This window comes from Oryx dammah, unplaced genomic scaffold (assembly GCF_014754425.2).
Source record: "Oryx dammah isolate SB20612 unplaced genomic scaffold, SCBI_Odam_1.1 HiC_scaffold_19, whole genome shotgun sequence".
NCBI classification, from domain to species: domain Eukaryota; kingdom Metazoa; phylum Chordata; class Mammalia; order Artiodactyla; family Bovidae; genus Oryx; species Oryx dammah.
In genome coordinates this window covers 35,479,640-35,497,084 of record NW_024070203.1, presented here as the reverse complement: position 1 = coordinate 35,497,084, position 17,445 = coordinate 35,479,640, and the positions used below count along the sequence as shown (strand labels likewise).

The 17,445-nt window shown below is 47.5% G+C and overlaps 1 protein-coding gene across 1 annotated transcript; it reads left to right on the top strand.

The window, feature by feature from the left end:
• Positions 1-945: 945 nt before the first annotated feature.
• On the top strand, positions 946-17,199 carry SDR16C5 (short chain dehydrogenase/reductase family 16C member 5). Its single transcript, XM_040261257.1, has 7 exons — positions 946-1,070; positions 5,251-5,597; positions 8,875-9,006; positions 11,074-11,173; positions 14,529-14,673; positions 15,709-15,834; positions 16,818-17,199. The coding sequence occupies exons 2-7, from the start codon at positions 5,265-5,267 to the stop codon at positions 16,909-16,911; spliced, it is 930 nt and encodes a 309-aa protein (XP_040117191.1). The 5' UTR covers positions 946-1,070; positions 5,251-5,264; the 3' UTR covers positions 16,912-17,199.
• The last annotated feature ends 246 nt before the right edge of the window (positions 17,200-17,445 follow it).

The window sequence follows — 17,445 nt, the reverse complement described above, 5'->3', positions numbered from 1 at the left end:
CTTATTTCCTTGCAGGGCCCTGCAGTAAACACTTCTCTGCTCCAGACTCCAACATGCCAGTGTGTCTGGCCTCACTGTGCATCCAGCACACGGACTTGAGTTAATCACACAGCCAGGTTTGTCCCAGATACGTGTTGGCTAAGCAGCTCTCCTGTGCACCTTGGGCACTCTTGGGTGTCCTACTTAACCCTCAGTAAACTCCAAATGCAATCTTGTTCTGACTCCCAGTTCTTCCTTTAGCACCCTATAATCTGATATTCCTTCTCATGCCGCCCATGAAATTCCACCCTCATTCATTTCACTGGTAACCTAGTAAATGATGACCAAAAGTTATTCGCTGATTATTATCTCTTATTTCTTCCCAACATATGTTGCATTGCTATGTCTCTGGATCTTTGTACACAGAGATGTTCAATAAACACCTGTCGCGTTTGTTAACTTCTCCGACTTCTCCAGGCCCCCTGCCAGCTCTGCATCCACCAGCTTCCCGAGCTGTGTCACGCCCACATGCCAAAGCCCAGGCCGGAATCCGAACAGCTAAACACAGCCCAGATCTGGCCTCTCTGCTCCGCACTGCGGGCCACAGGGACAGTACCTGGTTCCCTCCCCGTACGGACCGGGCATCTGCCTCCCCCGTGTTCTCCTCTCCAAGGGTCCCAGCCTCGATCTGCGTTTATGAAACGCTTGGGGAACTTTTTAATTGTTGGTGCCAGGGCCCCCTGTCAACCCAGCCATTCTGACTCGATAATCCAAGCTGCAGCCATGGGCATCGCAAATGTTAAACGTCCCCGGGGGATGCACTTGCCCGGAATCTAGGTATACGTCGGGTCCACGAGACAGAACTGCCAGCTTCCAAATATGGCAGCCTGGGAAGAAAAAAATAGTAACGCACACGCCCCCGGGGCGCCAGAGGCCCGCGAGCGCCCCACCCCCGCGTGGGCGCGGCCGTCTCTCCTTTGGCCTTGGTCTCCAGGCGGCGCCAGGGATAAACCCCGAACCTCACCCGGCTAAAGCCAGAGACGTGGTGCCTGCGGCGGAACAGGCTGGCTTCTGTGCGGCAGCTGTCCCGGGTGAGTACCGAGGTCTCCGGGAGGCTGGGATCCTGCGAGGCCAGCCCGCGGCGTTAAGGTTAATGGGGGTGGGGGCGCTGAGCATGCGCGTTTGGGGAGACCCGGCGGCTGGGTGCAGGGGCCCCAAGGCCCCACTGCGTCGGCGATCAACGCTTCCCGGTCCCCGAGAACTGAGCTGCCAGCCTCCCGCCCGTCCAGGGTGTCCTCGTTTTCTTTCGGGCATTGTGCCCAGGTGCCCCACTCTCCGCTGCTCTGTGCACCCACCTTGGCCTTGGTCTGTCGCTGCCCCTCTCCAGACTTCCCCCCTCCACACACACACACACAATTCACCCCGTGCCCCCTTAGCAGGGCAGCAGAGCCCTGGCCTGGGAGGCAGGCCTCATCTGTTTATGCTGCACCAAGTTAGCTCAGCTATAAGACTAAGTGGGTAAGCCATGGGATGAAGACGCCAAAGAAGTCTTAGCCTGATGAAATTTAACACATATGTTCCCTGACTTCCTAAGGAGCAGTCTTTAAGAGAGAGCCAGACATTTACCTGTGTTCCTCAGTAATTATTATTAGCCTCTTTCTCTGGCATAGCCGAGTATCTGTAATTCATATGCTAGCTGGAACACCAGTCACAACCTTAGCTGGTATTTATTTTGCTGTCACTATGCGTCTGGCACTCTTCTGGCACATAGTAGGTGGGTGTGGATGGGAGATAAACCTGGCAGCACTCAGATCTAGCCCAACTCCTCTCCTTCCACCCTCACCCTCACTCCCTGCCTCCTGGAGAGGGCTGTGCTCCATGGCACAATGGGTACCTTTTTTTCCCCTCCAATCTGCTCAGAAGTTTCACATGGGTTTGTTGTTGTTGTTTAGTCGCCAATTTATATCTGACTCAAGTTGTGTGCCACCCTATGGACTGCAGCACACCAAGCTCCTCTGTCCATGGGATTTCCCAGGCAAGAATACTGGAGTGTCAATCAAAAAAATACTTTATTGCTAAAAAATGTAACCATCATCCTAGCCTTCAGCAAGCTATAGTCCTTTTGCTGGTAAAGAATATTGCATTGATGTTGATTGCTGCTGACTGATCAGGGTGATAGCTGCTGAAGGTTGGGGTGGCTGTGCCAACTTCTTAAAATAAGACAACAATGAAGTTTGAGGGGAAAAAAAAGAATACTGGAATGGGTTGTCATTTCCTTCTCCAGAGGATCTTCCCAACCCAGGGATCGAACCTGTGTCTCCTGCATTGTAACAGATTCTTTTCTGGGAAGCCCTTCAGAAGGAGCAGTAGAGATCATATTATACTCCTCAATACCAGTGGTGCTAATGGTAAAGAACCTGCCTGCCAATGCAAGAAACATAAGAATCGAGGATTTGATCCCTGGGTCAGGAAGATCCCCTGGAGGAGGGCGTGGCAACCCGCTCCAGTATTCTTGCCTGGAGAATCCCATGGACAAGAGGAGTCTGGCGGGCTGCAGTCCATGGGGTCACACAGAGTGAGACACGACTGCAGCGACTTAGAATGTAGCATGCATTAACCTCGTATAACTTCCACACTTTCCATATTTCATACATGTTGGCTGGTTCTAGTAGAATCCCCCTGTTCAGAGAAGGAAACTGAAACACAAGAGATGCAATAGTTCTTACCAAGGATGCAGAGAGGTCGGTGGCAGATCAAGATTTCCAACCCACAATCTCCAGACCTCACTACCTGTGCCCGTACCCTGCAGACACCCTAAACCCCAAATGAGGGGGACCTCAGGAGGCCCAGCTCTAGAGAACCTGGGAGGCATCTGCAGGGTTGGGTTAAGAAGTGGCTTGTCCTAGGGCTTGTGTCATGCCGGCATGGAGACAAGGTTAAACTGAGATCTAGAACCCCTGAAATGAGTAACTTTTACATCAACCAGGAGAGTGGTGAGGCTTCCAGCTATCTTCATGGTGCTGGAGACGCTGAGGAGAGAGGTGGACCATTGTCCCCCTGGCGAAGACATACATCATGGTGTCCCTGAAAGGAGTTGTCCACAGCCGGCCAGCGTGCGTTTTCTCACAGAGGAGTGTTTCATGCACAGCCAGCTGATGTGGATTTTCTCATGGAAGTAGTGTGGATGATGCCAAGGCTGCCTCCTGGGGAGGGTGCCCAAGGCATGGCATCCCTGTGGGAAGTCTGACCCTCTTCCTTCAGGTCTGAAGGAATCCATCCCCTGACTGTGTGTTTAAAATGAGAATCTGAAGACCACTGCTCACCCATTAAGCTACATTCTCTCCAAGTCCTGTGGGCCTGAGAGATTCTATCAGTCATCCAGAAGCAAAGATGACAAACAGTCTGAGAGCCATTTCATCCAAAGTGTGGTAAGCTGAGTGCTTCACAGCAGAAAGCACTCCTTGTTGGACTGGAACATCCAGCTCCCCCACCCCCACTAGCATGCCTATTCCCTGGACACGTAGAGCAAACCTACCTCGAGGCTCACACTCTTCCGTCCCTGTGCTGGGCAAGCTGCTCCCAAGCCCTCCCTTGCCCCGTTCATCATTTGCATGTCCAATCAAAGGTCACTTTCCACAGATCTCGCCTGTTGCCTCCTCCATTGACTCCCATCTAAAGCAGGTCTCCTGGCTACTCTCTAGAGTGCCCCCCTACACACACAGTTTTCTTTATAACACTGCAGCTCGTACTGCTATATTCATTCTTTCATTAGACTCTTATCTCCCCAGGGCAGAGATTATGGGAGACTGCCCACCCACTCAGCCCCAGGGCCCAGCATTGTATCTGCACAGGATCCATGCCCAGGAAATGTGACAATGAGCTCACCTAGCCTGCACAAACTAGACTGGGATCCTGGCTAAGCCACACACACATTCTTTCTGGTCCTTGGTCCCATCTACGCATGCTTGCATGCTCACTCAGTTGTGTCTGACTCTGCAACCTCATGGACCTGCCAGGCTCCATCTGTAGAAAGAGACAAGAAGCAGCAATTTAGTTTGCCACTTCCTAAGGGTCTGACCATGCTTCAAGCCATCCTTTAATGAATCTATGAGAACTAGTGTGTTCTCAGCCAAGCTTCAAAGTCAGTGTGGAACTGCTTCACTTCACTAATGAAGTCCATCTTCTGTCCTCACATCCAGCTCTCAGCTGGCCACCCCATTTAGGGAAACCCCCGCGCAAAGCACAGTATGCCCCTTCTCTCCTTGTCTGGAAGAAATAAGACATTCCCTTCTTTCTCAGGTGCTTGTTAGGAAAGCATCTTATAAGCTCATTCTCACTAAAGTGTGAGTGACTGATAGGGTAGAGGCATTGAGCCTCATATAAATTTGCCTTTTATTCATTCAGCAAACTTGTCGGGTACCTTCCTGTGGGCAGCACTGTGAGTCTGAGAAACAAGCTAACATCATAAAGCACTAGCTGTGAGGCAGCATTGCGCTCACACATGCGCAAACATTCTCATTCTACTTGCAAAACCACCCTAGACCACAGAACCAGGAGGTGAGGAGACCGAGGCCCAGAGGAGCAGCGTGGCCTGCCCCAGGCTCCAAACCAGACAGGGGCAGGGCCTAGCTATCTCACCCCTTCCCCAGATGTCATACAATTGCAGGGCCGAGTAGTAAGGGATGTAGCATGGGGGCCTCAGAGCCTGGAAAACAGGTACCTGTGCTGACGGCAAGTTGTAGGGGCCAAGGTTTAGAATGTCTAATTACTTCTCTTCAGGTACATTAATACAAGCAGCATTTCAACATTTTTCTCTTGAATCTCAAATTTTAAATAACAACAGTGCAATGAGAAAACAGAAACCTCAAAGGAGGCAAAAAATAAAACCAGAAGGGAGCAGTTGTGTCATTAACACGATAGGGTCAAGACCTTGAAGGTGAAATCAACCTACAGGACATATTATGGAGAAAAACTAGCTATAATAAAGAGTGAGCTTCTGCTTTGGGTTAAATGTAGCTGTGGTTACAGTTTCTTGGGTAACGAGCATTTCTGTCACCTAGAACACATAACAGGCATTCGGGGATGTGATGAGCTTGGCACTATGATGCAAGTTGGTCGAGATGGTCCCTGTGGATCCCCTCCCCCCTTCTCAGTTCAGAGTCTGCTACCAACAGGGATGATTACATCATGATTCTTAGTTTCTTTCACTTCTGCAAGGAAGTATGGGCCCCATGGAATAAGGTCCTTACATGAGTCCCTCTTGCTTTATAGGTGTCAGCCAGAACATGGCCCTCAAGCTGAAGTCAACCAAGAAATTGTTCATTTTCTTAGGAAAATCAGCTTTGGCTCTTGTGGAGGCTGTAGTTTTTGCTATAATCCCAAAGCCACGGAAGAATGTTGCTGGTGAAATCGTACTTATAACAGGTGCTGGAAGTGGACTCGGAAGGCTCCTAGCCCTCAAATTTTCCCAGCTTGGGTCGGTGCTTGTGCTCTGGGATATCAATCAGGAGAGTAATGAGAAGACCTGCAAGATGGTTGGGGAAGCTGGAGCCAAGGAGGTCTATGCCTATACCTGTGACTGCAGCCGGAAGGAGGAGGTGTACAGAGTGGCCAACCAGGTAAACCTGTGTGCTTGCTCTTCCTAAGGGCAGTAAGGACTTGATGTAGTCTCGGATGTCCATCAGTTTCTCTGCCTTCCTCAGTACTAATTTGCCTCTCTTTAAAAAACATCAGGGTATGGGAATTAGCATTTTTGAGTTCTTGATATGTGCCACACACCATGCTTGGCACCCTCTGAATTATACACCTATAAAGTCAGGCCTCTTATTATCTCCGCTTCACAAATAAGAAAATGGAGACTTAGTGCAGGTAAGTTTCTCAGGTGACTTAACTGAGAAGTGCAGGTAATAAGTAGCAGAGCTGCAGGTAGGATGCGAGTCTCTTGACTCTGAAGAATGCCCTCTGGCCAGCTCATGTGCTGGTTGTCCAGGCCCCTGTTACCATGTAAGAGAAAGGCTATAGCACCCTTCATGGAGGCATAACAAAAACTGAGAAGCAGGGCTAGTAAATAACCTGCTGGAAGTCACCACGCCAGGAGGTGAACCCGTATCTAGCCTGATTGCAAGTCCAGCTGTTTCCCCCACCCTAAACAGTGATTTCCATTCAACCTGCATTTCTCTCACGGTCATATGAAAAGCAAATATGTTATTCATCCTAAAGACTCTTAACTGCAGCTGCCCCTTTGGTGACGGTAGAGAAGTATGTATAAAGAACACTTTCAGGAGCCCAGAGCTCCAGTGGATTTGCAGAGCCCGAGGAGACACATGCCCATGTGGTGGCCGCTTCCTCTTCCCTCATAAGGATTTCTCTAACCGCTCGTTGCACGAGCACTGCACACATCACTCCCCTGGACTACTTTTTTGTGGCTCTCAGAGTTCCCTGTTTTCGAGAGAAGGAAGAAAGTAGATGTGCCTGCTGGAAGGTTCCTGCCCAGCTTGTGGGCTCTAACGAGGCTCTGCTTGCAGCTTCTCATCTGACTCCCCAGTGGAGGGGTGTGCAGGTCTCTGGCCAGTGAGTTTCTTTTAAGTTGTGACTTTTGTTTTTACATCTGATACATGCGTTACCACCACCATCACCAATCGCAGGCTGCCTGGCAAGTCTGGGGATCCAGACCAGACAAGCTGGCATGGGCTTGTGCGGGGACCACCTTTCAAAGTGTAGGGGGGTCTGCTGCAGCTACTTTTGCAAACTAAGCTCTTTGCACTTGGAACACAGTCTCCTGCCAGGTTGACTTCCCCTGGCTATGAGCCACTTCTCTGGCTATGAGCCACTCTTAAGCAGTGACTGGTTCACATTTAAAGACAAAAGACCTTAAGACATTCATACTATAAACCAGCCATTTCCACATCTTGTTCTTGATAGAGGAAAGGTAACCAGGAAATTTTTATCCCATAGAGGAATAATCAAGGTGCAGATTTTTAGAGCTGATGTGACAGTGTTTTACTTCCACAGAGCCCAGTAACTTTGAAATCTTGTGTTCCTAGATCATAGCTTGGGACCAATTTCAGAAAGTCCATCCTCACCACCTGGCATCCTGGTTGAGTCGTTTATTGTTCAGAATCACACAGCCCCGTTCAGCGTGTGACTGTGCCCCAGGAAGAGTGCCTTGACTGCTGTTCAGCTTTGATTTGACTAAATATTTTAGCCACTCTCCATATCAGACTTTAAGTTAGATTGTTTCCAGCACTTCCATCCGAAAACTTCAACGTGAAACGTGAGGTTTCCTTGGTCTCCGTTGCAATCCTAAACTTCGCCAAGGCTAGGGATCTCATTGGCTAGTGGACACCGAGCGCGTCACCTTCCTTGCTGGGACTCAGGCCTCCTGGGAGAGCGAGAGTGGCAGTGTCTGCTCGTCAGTAATCCCGCCCGTCTCCCCCGCTGTACCACGCACACAGGCAGGCTCACACCCACATCTGCACACCCACATGAGTGCACACACAGCAACAGAGCCAGAGACAGATGCAGGTGGTGCTGCAGCCAGGGATTCCCTCTGATTTGGGGAACATAGGGCCCCTGCTATGTGATACAAATTACAGGAATGAAATTCAAAACAGGAAGGCAAGCCAAGGGATGGCTCCACCGCCTGCCGTCAAGCCTGGAAAACCCTGTGCTCAAAAAAAAATAAGAGAAATCTGACCAAGCCTGGGTCACTTGCTGATGGTTTGCTCTAAAAGGGAAGGCTTCAATGGCACAACCAGGATTTTTATTTCTTAAATGAAAGTTATTAAGTATCTAGTCTGGCCGGTGCCAGTGCGACAGCAACAGACGGGGGCCCCTCTGAGCCTCCCTTCACAGACCTTACACCTAAATGTTGGTGTTGGGGAGAAGAGAACCAGCCAAGGGGTGAAAACAGGACAGACAGGTTCTGAGCTCCTGTATGTTTGAAACATTCATATGACTATCATACTCCCTCATTCCCTCCCTGCCCCACCCCCACTGCTACAAGTGCCGGGGCTTGATTTACATGGCATGGTATCATGCCTGATATAGCACCACATTCATCTAAAGGCTGTGCTGCTCATGCTTCTTTTTAGCATAGGACAAAGTCACTAACCATGTCACTACTGAATATAAGAATAACTCTCCCTGTAGGAAAGTAGCATTGCCGGTGTTGCAACCATCATAAGAGGCGAAGATGAGCAGAAAGGCATTAGACTTAGGTCTCTGATGTGCCATGAACTCTGCAAAGGAAATAGACATGCTTTGTTTTTAGAGTGCCTTGCAGCAGCAGCTCAGTCTGAGCTAACAAGGACAGAAGCATCTAAAACCACAGGAAAATAAATCCAGTTCACGTAAAGAATTATGGGCACACCTCATTTTATGGCACTTCACAGATATTCCATTTTTTCTACCATCTGAAGATTTTTTATTTTTTTTGCAAATTGAACGTTTGTGGCAATCCTGCCTTGAACAACTCTTAACGGCACCCTTCTTTCGACAGCATTTGCTCAATTCGTGTCTCAGCATCACGTTGTTTCTCACGATACTTCCCACTTTCATTATTATATTTGTTCTGGTGAGCTGTCATCAGTGATCTTTGTTACTGCAGATCAGTCAAGGCTTAAATGATGGTTAGCGTTTTTAGCAAAAAAACATCTCATTAAGGCAACTTGTTTTTTAAACCTAAAGCAATTGCACACTTAATAGATGACAGTATAGTGTAAACATAACTTTTATATGCACCAGGAACCCGAAACATTTGTATGACTCACTATGTTGTGGCGTCAGCTTTACTGCTGGTGGGGTCGGGGAGGGGGGCGGTCTGGAACTGAACCTGTATATCTCCAAGGTCTCCCTGTGCTGCCCTGGTGGTGCTGATTTCCTTATTCAATTCAGGTGAAGAAAGAAGTTGGTGATGTTTCCATCCTGATCAACAATGCCGGAATCGTAACAGGCAGAAAGTTCATGGACTGCCCAGATGAGCTTATAGAAAAGTCTCTTGATGTGAATTTCAAAGCACATGTATGGGTAAATACTTTTTCTTCTTGTTATAAATGTCATTCCCAGGTGGCGCTAGTGGTGAAGAACTCACCTGCCAGGGCAGGAGACATAAGAGATGTGGGTTAGATCCCTGGGTCAGGAAGATCCCTGGAAAAGGAAATAGCAACCCACTCCAGTATTCTTGCCTGGAGAGTCCCATGGACAGAGAAGCCTGGCGGGCTACAGTCCATGGGGCTGCAAAGAGTTGGGCACGACTGAAACAACTTAGGCTTCCTCTTGTTCTCTTACAGTAGTGAAAGTGTTGGTTGCTCAGTCATGTCTGACTCTGCCAGGCTCCTCTGTCCATGGGATTCTCCAGGCAAGAATACTGGAGTGAGTTGCCATTCTCTTCTCCAAGGGATCTTCCTGACCTAGAGATTAAACCCAGGTCTCCTGCATTGCAGGCAGATTCTTACAGAATCCACTGCAGAGTGGACTCTTAGAGCAGTACTGGTCTTAAATAAAGCACAGACTTCTCAGTTCTAGCTCAAGCTGTCCTCTCCTGATCCAACTTAAGCTCTACCTCCCCACACCTCTGCTCAGGGAATCCTGCAAAGACACAGCTGCTCTTGTGTCCTAATCATGTACTGACGGCCAGTGTCCTGTCTGGTACCATCCCAGGCACCTCGTGAATAAGCCTTCAAACAGCCCAGTGAGATAAGGGCTCATAGAAGTTAAAAGTAACCATGCTTAGACATGACCAGGTGACCTCATCATTTGCCTAGGCAGGAACTCCCTTGAAATGAAAGGAGGCATAATTAACAAGCAAACATCCACCAGGTCTGTTTGGGGGCACACGAAGATGCACAGTCAACTTTGTTGTTGCTGTTCATTTGCTAAGTCATGTCTGACTCTGCAACCCTATGAACTGTAACATTCCAGGCTTCTCTGTCCTTTATTATCTCTCAGAGTTTGCTTGAATTCATGTCCATTGATTGAGTGAGACCATCCAACCATCTCATCTTCTCTCACCCCCTTCTCCTCCTGCCTTCAATCTTTCCCAGCATCAGGGTCTTTTCCAGTGAGTCAGCTCTTCACAACAGGTCCCCGAAGTATTGGAACTTCAGCTTCAGCACCAGTCCTTCCATTCATATTCAGGGTTGATGTCCTTTAGGATTGATTGGATGTATCAAGGGCACAGAGATCCTTTAGGACTCTCTAGAGTCTTCTCCAGCACGAGAGTTCAAAAGAATCAATTCTTCAGCCCTCAGCTTTCTTTGTGATCCAGCTCTTATGTCTATACATGCCTACTAGAAAATCCATAGCTCTGGCTATGTGGACTTTGTTAGCAAAGTGATGTCTCTGCCTTTCAATATGCTGTCTAGGTTGTCATAGCTTTTCTTCCAGAGACAGCGAGCCCACAGCAGCCTGATAACTACATGCCTTGAACATTAAAAAGCATAGTCCTGACTCTCAAGGAGAGGTGCCACACTGAAGTTGCATTGTCCTGGCCTTTGCACAGACCAGTCACATCAGCCTCTCCAGCCATGCACACACCCTTTTTCTGCCCCTCCTGGCTCTTGCTCATGATCACGTCTGCCTGACAGGCCAGATGAGTTTAAAAACAAAGTGATATTTTTAAACTGAAACCAATAGCCACATGTCCTGTGAACAAAGTTCAGGAAAAATTTGAAATTCAAATATAAGCCAAAGGAGGAAAAAAGGCACCACAAATCTAAATAACCATATCTTTGAGTGGTCTTACTGGTTTGTGGACTGTGGATACCACAATTAAGATTTTCCTGTACTGTTTCAATTATTTTTTTGTTGTTGTGTTTTTAAAAGTCAAATATGAGCAAATGTAAGTTTGAGTAAATTATTTTTAAAAATTGAAATTCCAATTAAAATACTGGAATAACCACCAGAAAAATATTGATCCACAGTTTAAACAAGTTAAGATGGTTACTTGCCAGATATTTAAGTTTGAATGTCCCATTTCCTTCAGGTATTTTTTTGAACTTGAATAATTTTTTTCAATCATGATGATTATATAAACATCTGAAAAAAAATACAATGTGTTATAAAATGTTAAATGTTTTACCTTGATCTTTTTAGACTTATAAAGCCTTTCTACCTGCTATGATTGCTAATGACCATGGACATTTGGTGTGCATTTCAAGTTCAGCTGGATTAGTTGGAATAAATGGACTTGCAGGTAAGAGAAATATGATATTTCACAACCTCAGCTTGAGCAACAGCTCTGTCTAGGTTTGTCCTAGCCTTTTTTCCAGGGACAGCGAGCCCACCAGCAGCCTGATAACTATGTGCCTTGAACATTAAAAGGCATGGTCCTGACTCTCAAGGAGAGGTGCCCACACTCAAGTTGCATTGTCCTGGCCTGTGCACAGACCAGTCACGTCAGCCTCTCCAGCCATGCACACACCCTTGTTCTGCCCCTCCTGGCTCTTGCTCATGATCACGTCTCCTGCTCATAATCAGCACTGACTTGGTGCATTAGTAATAAATGGTAACAGATGAAGACATATGTTCAGTAAGGTAAGTTGTTGAGAACTTTATCATCCAGCAAAACTGCCCAGCTGCTATACTTACACGAAGTTGAACTATGCACTTTAGAATCATTAGGTCTTATGCAGTTGCTTGGAATTCATAAAAGACCTAGATGGGTGGGATAAGGAGGTGGGAGAGAAGCTCAGGAGGGAGGGAGTATACATATACATATAGCTGATTCATGTTGTTGTACAGCGGAAACTAACACAACATTGTAAAGCAATTATCCTCCAATTAAAAAAAAATAAGAGAGACCCTACTTATAAATTCCTTACACAAGTGATTAGCATAGTCACCTTCCCCCAAACTCACCTGACACTGTAATCAGGGTGTTAAGGAGGATCCTTCTGGTACTTCTTGTGGTCCAGTGAATGAGAATCTGCCTTCCAATGCAGGGGGTGCAGGTTCATCCCTGGTCAGGGAACTAAGATCTCATATGCTGTTTAGTCACTCAGTCCTGTCTGACTCTTTGCGACCCCACGGACCACAGCACACCAGGCTTCCCTGTCCTCCGCAATTTCCCAGAGTTTACTCAAACTCATGGCCATTGAGTCAACGATGTCATCCAACCATCTCATCCTCTGTCGCCCCCTCAATCTTTTCCAGCATCAGGGTCTTTTCCAGTGAGTCAGCTCTTCTCATCATGTGCCCAAAGTATTGGAGTTTCAGCTTCAGCATCAGTCCTTCCAATGCATATTCGGGTTGATTTCCTTTTGTATTGACTGGTTTGATTGGATCTCCTTGCTGCCCAAGGGACTCTCAAGAGTCTTTTCAGGGCAACTAAGCCCATGCACCACAACTACTGCGCCCACACTCTAGAGCCTGTGCTCCACAGCTAGAGAAGCCTCCGAACACTGCAAGTAGAGAAAGCCTGCACACCACAATGGAGACCCAGTGCAGCCAAAAAAACGAGAGGACCCTTCTGCTCTATGAATTTTCCATAAGTGGTCTCCCCTGGCTGGGAGCTTGGAGAAAATATCTTCACCCCAGGAAACCTAAAATTAACTTTCTTTTGCTGTTCCATCGGTTAAAGACTGGCAGGAATTTGTTGTCACTTCCATGTCCCTTGCAACCAACTTGACATTAGCAGTGGGGAGGGGATAAGACATACAAGATCTTTGATGAAGAGGGCCCACTGGGGAGCTGGCTCTAGGAAATCCTGCCCTTCCCTCCAGGGTGCCCCCCGAAGGCTCATCCATCAGAACCCTAATTGCAACACTCAGGTAGCAAACCAGCCAGCTTGGCTGACTCATAGCTGGTTCCAGATTCACAACACTGGTCTCAGCAAGTATCTCTCAGCTGCCAGACAGGTTTCCAGAACCACTTGTTACCCCAATATTAGCAGTCTGTACATGTCTCCCTGTAGCCTGGGTCTCCCTGCCTCTGTCCTCCTTAGAATCCATCAGGCATTATTATTACCCCTCTCTCTCATACATCTGAGAAGTCACAGGTCCTTGACATAACACAGGTGTATTTACAGGGCCTGTTAATCCTTTTGTTAGACACAGCATCTCTTTTCAAATGCAGGTCTCTCCTCCCTGGCTCCCTTAGAAACAAGTATTCCCGGCGTGGGCAGCAACTCCCCAGAACCACTGGGGCTGCTACTTGGAATGGAGGTTCCCTGGCCCTGGGCTGTACCTGCTCATCCCAGTCTCGGGGGTAGAGGAGCTCAGTGAGCTATAGTTCTACCAGACGACTCATATGATCCCAGAGGTGGCTCAGGACCCCTCCTCTCACCTCCCTGCACCCCTCGCCACTTCTTATGTGTCTTTTCCAGCATCTGGGGCAGCAACTGCCTGATACCCTATGCCTGGCACGTGCAGCCTGGTTCTTGCTGGCTGAAGTAGCTGCTTCCCAGCAGAGCACCAACATGTGTGTTTTCTGCTGTGTGAGGCAGAGGGGAGGATAAGTCACCTAAATGCCTTTTCTTCTCCTGACATTTCCTTTCAGCAAACTGAATGCCCAGGTTTTGACTTGAAGTGAGTGTAACCGAGGACAGAAAGCTCAAAACTGACCCAGATACCACTTCCCCTGCATTTGAAGATAGTCAAGCAGTCGAAGTTGAAGGGGCAATGTGTTCTTTGCAACCCCATGGACTATATATAGCCCACCAGGCTCCTCTGTCCATGGGTTTCTCCAGGCAAGAATACTGGAGTGGGTTGCCATGCCCTGATCTTCCCAACCCAGGGATCAAACCCAGGTCTTCTGCATTCCAGGCGAATTCTTTACTGTCTAAGCCACCAGGAAAGCCCAAATAAGAAAAACTTTGTTTTCCTTCTGGAAGTGGAAGAATTCGAGTTGGAAGAAAACTTGCTCTACAGGTATCATGACCAACACTGATCTCTGCCGCCTAGGCTCCCGCTTGACTTATTATTAGTGTATGTTTTTTTTGACTGCACTGGGTCTTTGTGGTGGTACTTGGGCTTTTCTCTAGTTTTGGCATAGAGGGGCTTCTCTTGTCGCAGAGTAAGGGCTCTAGAGTGCATGGGCTCCATAGTTGTGGCTCGTGGACTTAGTAGTTCCAAGACATGTAAGATCTTAGTTCCCTGACCAGGGATCCAACTTGCGTCCCCTGCCTTGGAAGGCAGATTCGTGACCACTGGACCACCAGGGAAGTCCCTTGACTTACTACTTTATTTCTTCTTCTATGTGTCCTCCTGCCCCATTTGGGCCAGAGTTCTTTGGGACAGAGCCCACATCTGGTGCCCCATATCAGGGCTGCAGAGTGCCTTACCATCACTGCCACAGGAGTGAAGTTCAACTGTGTGACTCCTGGCAGCCCTGCTGTTCCTCAAGCCCACGTGGCTGTTGTCATCTGACCTTGAGGTGATCACCGACCTTCCCACTCACGCCTCACCTCTTCCAGGCAGAGCAGACCAAGATCATGTAAAACAAGAACTCTGAAGTGATTTGTCTCTGCCAGTATTCATGTTATGAGGAAATCTTCCTATAACGCCATTTTAAAACTTTACACTATATTATAGTATCATTTGTCTTTTCAGATTACTGTGCAAGTAAATTTGCAGCCAATGGATTTGCTGAATCAATATTTTTAGAATCAGTTGCCAAGGGACAGAACGGGATCAAAACCACTATCGTGTGTCCATTTTTTATAAAAACCGGAATGTTTGACGGATGTACTACTGGGTAAGCATATTGTTTGATTTCAAAGGAACTGTATTTTGAAAAATGATTGACCATTGATTTTATTTTGTTCTGGCTAAAGTTATTTAAAAAGACTTCTCTAGCATTTAGCCTGCTTTATAAACCGTTTTAGAATTTATTTCCTTAGATGTGTTAGTGATTAAGACACTGGGTTTAATAGTGACAGTTTATCAAGGCTTGGAGAAAGAAATGGCAACCCATTCCAGTATTCTTGCCTGGGAAATGTCATGGAAAGAGCAGCCTGGTGGGCTGCAGTCCATGGGGTCGAAAAGAGTCAGACACAACCAAGCATGAGCACAGCACACAAACATTAAGGCTATATCCACGTCTTCAAGGCTGGCCTCAACCTGCTCCCCCATCTCCTTGGCACTCCTGTCACACACCCCCTTTCTGCCACCAGCTCCATCCTGCTCTCATCCCTGATTCCACAGAAGAACAAGAAGTTGTTGAAGGGGCGTAAATATACAGTCTGCACTCATCAGATGACAGGCAGTTACTTTCAAAGATGAGCTTTGCAACATTTAGGCCATTTGTTTAATTTGGTTTCACACATGTGCCTATTATAACATCATTGTATTAATTAGAATTCCTGATTTCCACTTCAAATTCTAGTTATATTATTACTCACCATATTGATAATAAGAGAGCAAGTACAGAAAAATATCAAATCTGGAAGGAAAAGAAGCCAATAAATGATAATGTCTTGTGTGTGCATGCTTGCTAAGTCACTTCAGTCACGTCCGACTCTTTGCAACCCTATGGACCGTAGCCTGCCAGGCTCCTCTGTCCCTGGGATTCTCCAGGCAAGAATACTGGAGTGGGTTGCCATTTCCTCCTCCAGGGGATCTTCCCGACCCAGGGATGGAACCTGTGTCTCTTATGTCTCCTGCATTGGCAGGCAGGTTCAATACCACTAGCTCCACCTGGGAAGCTCAGAACTGTTTTATTGTAATTTTTAAGAACTGCTTTCTCTAATTTCTTTCTTTATTTTTTTTAACCCTCCCCCACCTCCCCCAGCTGTCCTTCTCTCTTACCGATTCTGGAGCCAGAATATGCAGTCAGGAAGATAGTAGATGCTATCCTGCAAGAAAACATGTACCTGTATATGCCCAAGTTTATATACTTCATAGTGTTTTTAAAAAGGTAATGTTTCTGCTCCTGTTAATTCTCAACGTGCCAGTCCAGTCAACAGCTTACTCCAGAGCCAACAGAGAAGAGCCATTTAAAAGATAACTGGTGGAGGGCGGGGGGAGATAACAGTTTTTTATATATTTATTTATTTATTTTGTTTTCGTTTGTGCTGGGTCTTCACTGCTGCGTGGGCGTTTCTCTAGTTGCAGCGAGTGGGGACTACTCTGTAGTTGGGGTAAGCAGGCTCCCCACTGCAGTTGCCCTTCCTGTTGTGGAGCAAGGGCTCTAGGATGCATCCTGATTTAAGCGTCAGGATGGCCACATGGAGAAGATAATATTTGACCGAGACCTGAACCTAGGAAGGGCAGGAACCCCCTGGATATCTCAGGCTGCCCCCAGAGGGACCATGAGCCCAGGGCCCTTTTCTTGTCCCCGCTCCGAGGACAAGTCTCTGGTTGGCTGACTGTGCCCTTCCTTGTCCTGCCGTGTGAACGTCATGATGGACAGGAACAAAGTGTCAGGAGGGGCGAGCAGGATAGAGAAGATGGACAGTCTTAGTTGGGTCTTGCCAAAGCTCTGAGGGGCAATTGCATGGACTTCTCTCTGTTGTCCAGGAAAGAAAGGGCAATGACCTGTTTGGACAGTGGGAGGAACAGAGTGTTGAGAGCTCAGTTGCACTGTGAGCAACAGGGCAAGTTTGCAAGGCAGGATCAAGACTCCTCAAGGCTGTCCATCATTACAGAATGTAGTCAGGCCTTGAGACTGACACAGAAGTGAGTGAATAATGTAAATAAAGCAAAGAGAAACACAGAGATCCTGGGCCGGTGTCCTCCCACATGGTGGAAGAGCCCTAAGTGACCTCAAGACAGGGACGTTCAGGTGGGCATGAGTGACTGATGTCTTCTGCAGCAAGTCAATGGCCCTGCTTTTCAGTGGAACTCATAAAGATGTCCCATGAATGATAACCAGGATGTTCCCTCTTGTGTTCTCTTTAGCTTCTTGCCCCTCAAGCTGGGGCTGCTTTTGGTTGAGTACATGGGGGTCTTTAATGTAATGGATGGCTTCACTGGCGCCAGGAAGAAAAATTGAAGACCAATTCTGTGGCTGACATCCCCGGATACCCACAGTTACACAACAACTGTTTCAATGAAGAAGTGTCTTTGTTGACAGAATGTACCTGGAGACCACAAGCACCAGTCTGCTGTCTAGACTAGTATTTGCAACCAGTGCCTCTGAAAATAATGTTGTGCTCTGTTTTTCTGTTGAGTTTTTTAAATTTAAAAAAAAAAAAGTCCACGTTTGGTGTTTGCTTGCAACTGCTGTGGAAGTGATTGTTGCTGTTGTTTTAGTTACTAAATCACATCTGACCTTTTGTGACCCCATGTGTGGAAGTGAGATAATCCTCTCTCTCTTGTGAATTGCTCATCATTTTGGTCAGGGTCTGTGGCTGAACGTGCACTGGACAGGGCTGAGAAGAAGCCCAGGTGCATGCGGAGGTGGGGTGTCCTGAGGACTCAGAGCTCGTTCCCCATCACCTTGTTCTCAGACTTGGCCTTGTTGAAACTGTGCCATCTGGCATGGAAAGGTCAGCCTCCCACATCCTCCCCACAAAGATGCTTGTTT